This window comes from Miniopterus schreibersii (assembly GCF_964146895.1).
Source record: "Miniopterus schreibersii genome assembly, chromosome: 19".
In the NCBI taxonomy this organism is placed as follows: domain Eukaryota; kingdom Metazoa; phylum Chordata; class Mammalia; order Chiroptera; family Miniopteridae; genus Miniopterus; species Miniopterus schreibersii.
In genome coordinates, this window is record NC_138119.1 from 33,659,706 (window position 1) to 33,665,989 (window position 6,284).

The following is a 6,284-nucleotide window of genomic DNA, read 5'->3' on the forward strand; positions in this document are numbered from 1 at the left end:
TGTTGTCAGTTGTTAGCCTATGCTCTCCATGAAGTCATGATCTAAAATTCATGGTCACTGCTAACCCCCCACCACTTAGGACAGTATCTGAGTCATGCAAGCTGCTCAATAAATACTTGAGTGCTGAGTTTGCTAACCTAAAGGTATGAAATGTTGGCACAGGAGCAGATGTCTCCACTGTGTTCTTGGTCTCGAGACACCACTCTTTCTTCCTCATCATAGCACAGACTCATAGAATCGGTTATTAGAAGAAACTTAAAGAGTATCTAGTCTGAGTACTTCTCTGCCCAACGGTGGGGCAAAAGTGTAATGGCCATGGTAATGAGAAGGAACCTTCAGATGGAAAGATGGTGCGAGCAACTCCCTAGGATATAATAGGATTTATTCTAGGGTAATTTACTCACTGGAATATAGGGTTGGAACAGACAAATAACTCAGCAGTTCTGTGTAAATTATTCTCCAGACTCCTGTTACAGTACTTTTTATTTTTATTTTTATATATTTTTAAATATATCTTTATCGATTTCAGAGAGAGGATGGGAGACGGAGAGAGAGATAGAAGCATCAATGATAAGAGAGTCATTGATAAGCTGCCTCCTGCATGCCCCCCCGCTGGGGACCGAGCCCACAACTTGGGCATGTGCCCTGACAGGGAATCTAATCCCGAGGGCCTGGATCCTAGGTCGACGCTCAACCCCTGAGCCATGCCCGGCCGGGCTACAGTACTTTTTAAATAGTGTACCTCAGGTACAAATGATTGATAAGACCAAGAATGCAGTAGTGCCAGGGGCCAAACCTCCTGGTGGTCTTGTTATAGATGATTGCTTATAATTGACACCGTCATGTTTGATACTTTCTTGGTTCTCATGCCACTCTGGCTGTGACAAACAAAAATATTTATGGCTATGTTTTAAGGGATACAGATCATCATCAGCTAGATACCTTTGACATGCTTGCTAAGGACAGTAAGGTTGGTCAAACATTACAGCGTGACAACTCTAAGATAGAAAGATGAAGCTGGTTTTGTTCACATCTACACCTATACAGCATCTAGTGCCAGAAGCATTGCAGCATATCCAGTCGAGCGATCTTAGCTAGAATGCCAGAAGCCAAAACTCCTGGACAGCGCTGACCATCAGAAATATTTTTTATTTCTTGCACTCAACCTCGGTCAGATTTTTTTTTTAATATTTCTTTATTGATTTCAGAGAGAGGAAGGGAGAGGGAGAGAGAGATAGAAACATCAATGATGAGAGATCCGTCACTAATCAGCTGCCTCCTGCACGACCCCTACTGGTGATGGAGCCCACAACCTGGGCATGTGCCCTGACCGGGAATCGAACCTCAATCTCCCGGATCTTAGGTCAATGCTCAACCACTGAGCCACGCCTGGCCAGGCTCAGTCAGATTTGATCCACACTATATCCTCACAAAATGATTTAAAGTCTTTCCATAATATTAACAATCTCAATCAGCCATCTGGTACAAATTGCTTTTTTTAAGAGGGTAAAGCTTTTCTTCCTCTGAATAAGTCTCTCAATTGGGAATGTAACTAGCTTGAAATAGAAAGACTTCATTTGTTCATCCATTCCAAAAATATCAGTTGAGCTACATGTGTCTAGCGTGGGAGCCAGAATGAGTGGGACATACAGAGATGTTCCAAAAGATGGATCTGTCTAGGGAGATAAAGACGTTTATAAAATCAAATGACCACAGCTGCCAAAGCTGGAGAGAAAGCTTTCTAAGAGTTTGGGAGAGGTGGTATGTCTGGTGGGTCTGGAAACACAGAGGGTGGGGAGTCTAAGAAGGCTTCACTTGCGAAGTGGGATCTGAGTTGAGTCGGTGGACAAGAAACATGAGTCAGTGGGTAAACCACCTTGACAGTGAGGCTCAGAGAGGGAAGTCTTCCTACGATGGAGGGGGAAGAGCTTTGTGAAAAAGGAGGAAGTCAGATATAGGGTGAGAATTGTTTTCCTCTCCTCAGGGCTGTCAGTCAGTCACTGTCTTTAGTAACCTCTCGTCAGCTTGTTTTCTTCACAGCCTTGGGCACTGACTGACCAAGTCACACCTCCGGGGCAGGGCTGCTGACATGGAGGCCCTTCCCTGGCTGCTCCTGCTCTTGCTGCTCCAGGGAGGTGAGAGAGCCTGCAGCTCCGGGGCAACAGCGTGCCTTCCACCCTCTGTTTTGATCTGTTGAGCCTTGGGCTAGCCTTTGGGCTGAATGCTTCAGCTCTTCTGTAGTAAAGAGGAATCGGGTATTTCTTCAGGGCAGGACCAAGAGATGAGGAAACCTGGAGATACGGAAGGGAAAGTAGCCCCATCACTGCAAACAGAGAAGGTAAAATTTGGAGCGTGAGGGCACAGATGGAAGCCAACCCCTGGTAGGTGCTCAAATAAGGTTTAGCAGAAGGCTAAAGCCAGAAGAGGAAGCTGGAGGACAAGTTGAGTGCAGGGCCACAGCAGTTGCCCAACTGAGAATGAAATCACAGCCCTGCTGCCAGTCTCAGCAGTCCAGACACACCAGCTGGTCTATTTGCACCCTCTTTCTTCCTTTATCTGCAGCCAAAGGAGATTCTGGAGATGGCGTGGATCCTGAGGAAGTGGTTGCAGTCCTTCAGGAGTCCATCAGTCTCCCCCTGGAAATACCATCTGATGAAGAGGTTGAGAACATCATCTGGTCCTCCAACATAAAGCTTGCTGTTGTGGTGCCAGGGAAGGAGGGACATGCAGCGATCACCACGGTGATCAACCCTCGCTACCAGGGTCGAGTGAGCTTCCTGAATCCCAGCTACTCTCTGCACATCAGCAATCTGAGCTGGGAGGACTCGGGGCCTTACCAAGCTCAGGTCAACCTGAGGACGTCCCACATCTCCACCGTGCAGCATTACAATCTACGTATCTACCGTGAGTTTAATTTGGGAACTGCAAATCTGCTTTCTCTGGCTTTCCTGAGTTTCCCATGCAAAGGAGGAGGGGTCTCATGACTTGGGGTTATGACTTGAGGGGCTGGGACTGGAAGGCAGACTGTCCCTAGTGTACCTGACCCCAGCATCTGGGCTGCCTTGCTGCCACAGGTAGAGCAACCTGGAGCAATGAAGCACTGGGGCATGGATGCTGTTCCTGTGAGGTGCCCAAAGTAGAGAGGTCAGGGGCTTTGTGCGTAGATCTCTAGGAGACCTTCTCTCCCAGTGAGACTGTCCCCGGGGGGGGGGGGGGGGCGTGAATGCCACCTCCATTCTTGAGCCTTTTTTAATCCTCTTGAGTGATTTGAAGGCTACTAACTCCTCTTTACTTGGATGCAAGTTTCTTCCTAGTGCCTGTGACACTGACTGATATTCTACCTGGAATCTTGCTGAGACACTGATTAAACTACACATGTTCCCGAGAGGGTGACAGTATGTTCTGGGGTCGGGGAGGTAGAGTGGGGTTCGGAGGAAGGTGGGTGCCAAAGTAGGAGAAAGGGGCAAGGTATAAAGGGGAGGTAGAAGATGCCACAGGCAGCTCCATCTGCTCAGCAGCTGCCTGGGGGACCCTGGGTTGTATGGTGGCTGAGTTTTGTTAGTTTGGGTTTATCTGTTGTTTGGGTGCAGGGGCTCTCAAGGACAGCACTCATATCCCAGTGTTGAGAAACTTAGGAAAATAGACCCCAGCCCTGATTAGAGGGCTTTTGTGTTCCTCTTTCATCTAGGACGGCTGTCGGAGCCTTCTATCACCGTGAACTTTGAGGTCTCCGGGGAAGGTCCCTGTAATATGTCCCTGACATGCTCTGTAGAGAAGGCAGGCCTGGACGTGACCTACAGCTGGATATCCTGGGAGGACGGCGTTGACACCGCACATGAAGGCTCTGTACTCAGCACCTCCTGGAGGCCCGGGGACAATGCCCTTTCCTACACCTGCAGGGCTAGCAACCCCATCAGCAACATTAGTTCCAGTCTCTTCCCTGCTGGGAAGTTCTGTGCAGGTACCAGGACCTCAGTCAGCCCTGAGCTACTGCAGGGCCTCAAGGCCACCGTCTCTCTCCCTCAGTTCTTCCCAGGAGAATACATGGAATCTAGAACCTAATCCCCTCCCATAGAGACTTGACCCCTGGATTGGATAGGGGACCCCCCTTTTCCTAGAACTCCCAACTTCCAAAGGTCTCTTCCATTCTCTCGCTCAGCTTGAGATTGCTCCCAAGATCTCAGTTCCTGAGCTTCTGTGAATAGAATAGGTATTTTCATAGACATTTGCAAAGGAACACCAACTGACTGTGAACTTGAGACCCCTCTGTGGGATTTGAGGAGGTGTCTGCCCCTCACCTCTCCATCTGGTAAGCCCCCCCCCTTCCTTCTTCTGTTCCAGATCTTGGTTACCCTTCAGAGAAGACCTCAGTTTCCTTCTGCCTCCTGGCCAAGGCATTACTTCTCCTCCTGCTCCTGGTAACTCTGGGCATGGGGCTGTGGCTCGTTCGAGGCCAGAGAACGTTCAAGACACCAAGGATGAAAAAACTCAGGAGAAACAGAATAAGACTGAGAAAGAAAGAACGGCCTGGCCCTTGCCTGGCCTGATAGCCCCTTGGGGACCCCTGTCCTGACCACCATTTCTTCCCAGCTCCCAGGGAATCCTAACTCTCCTCCGCAGACTCTCCTTGCCCCAGGGGCTGAGGGTGGATGTACAAAGGGTCTTACTCTCGCCCTAGCCAGTTTGGCTCAGGGGTTAGAGCATTGGCCTGTGGACTGAGGGGTCCCGGGTTCGATTCTGGCCAAGGACACGTACCTCGGTTGCAGCCTCGGTTGGGGCACATGCAGGAGGCAACCAGTCGTGTCTCTCTCACATCGATGCTTCTCTCCCCCTTCCGCTCTCCGAAAAGCATGGTAAAAATATCCTCAGGTGAGGATGAAATAAATACAAAGGGCCTTACTCTCCCAGGGAAGATTGTCTGGCAGTAAAGTTGAATTAGATGACTGCCATCCTGGAGGAGCTGTTTGGCCCCTCACTGGGTGACTTTGGCAAGCCTTCATCTGTTCTCCTTCCATTCCAGGTGCTCCCTACTCGAGCCCACATGTCTTCTAGTGCCTGCCTCTGGGGGTAGAAGTGAGTCTTGTTAACGTAAGAAATCATTCAAACCTGTGAAGAATTTTTGTGAGTTTGAGCCAAACTGTTGACAATTGCTGGCAAGCCAAAACCTCAATGGGTTGAGATAATGCTCCGAAGAATGGCAGTTTTGCACCGTGTTTTATGCATTACAATCAAAGGGGGAGACATAAGTGGGTTACATGAAATCCATTGGTGATAGATTAGGGAAGAGGGGGAAAGCAGAGGGGGAAACCTCTGGGACTGGATAAAAAGTAAAACGATAGACGCACACTTCTTTTACATAGGTGGGCGCAGGACAGTTAACAGGCAGCCGTAACAAGACAGCAATAGCAATGGGAGGATTCCCGGTCTCGGCCCTGGTGCACTGAGGGCCTGGAGAAGGGGGAAATTACTTTGTTTTGCAAAGTATGTTATCTCAGAGGCAAAAGACAACCTTTGTGAAGGAAAAATACTGCTTTAGGGTGTGACTACCCACCATAGGCTGCTTTTAGATAAAAAGTTCTGATTTCAGACCAGGCTTTGTGGTAATTTTAGGTCCCTGAGTTTGCAACACTGCCACGCAGGCCTGCCCTGAGCTTTTCAGGTTTAGCATGTGCCCCCTTTTCCTCCACAGTCTTCAACAATGTGGTGTTGGTGTATTATATTATTACTCACCACCTATCACCTTCCCCATTAACATACAGAACATTTACTTTTATTATTATTTTTTTAATGTATCTTTATTGATTTCAGAGAGAGAAAGGGAGAGGGAGAGAGATAGATAGAAACATCAATGTTGAGAGTCATTGATCGGCTGACTCCTGCATGCCCCCCCACTGGGGACCGAGCCTGCAACCTGGGCACGTGCCCAGACCGGGAATTGCACCGCAATTTCCTGGATCCTAGGTCAATGCTCAACTACTGAGCCATACCGGCCGGGCAGAACATTTACATTTTAAATGAGAAAAGTGAGAGATTTCTTCTAACCTCACTAATCAGTGACTCTTCAATGGGCACATTGCAGGCACTGAGAACCCTGTATGAGTAGTGTTCCTGCTGAGATCTGCTCTTACAGACCTACTTTCACCCTGGCTGACAAGTTCACTTAATGACTCCTATGCACCCACCCCAGTCTAGAGGCTGTGGTATCAGGGAGACTGGAACCCCCCAATGCTGTTCTTCTCTGGGTCAGAGCGAGCCTGGAACCTTTCAGTCATCTCTCTGATGAC

At 48.9% G+C, this 6,284-nt stretch overlaps 1 protein-coding gene across 1 annotated transcript; it reads left to right on the forward strand.

Moving 5' to 3' along the window:
* Positions 1-2,024: 2,024 nt before the first annotated feature.
* On the forward strand, positions 2,025-4,995 carry SLAMF9 (SLAM family member 9). The gene is made up of 4 exons (XM_081120844.1): positions 2,025-2,135; positions 2,563-2,904; positions 3,689-3,961; positions 4,342-4,995. Exons 1-4 carry the CDS (start codon positions 2,090-2,092, stop codon positions 4,545-4,547), a joined length of 867 nt encoding a protein of 288 aa, XP_080976970.1. The 5' UTR covers positions 2,025-2,089; the 3' UTR covers positions 4,548-4,995.
* Positions 4,996-6,284: the final 1,289 nt, after the last annotated feature.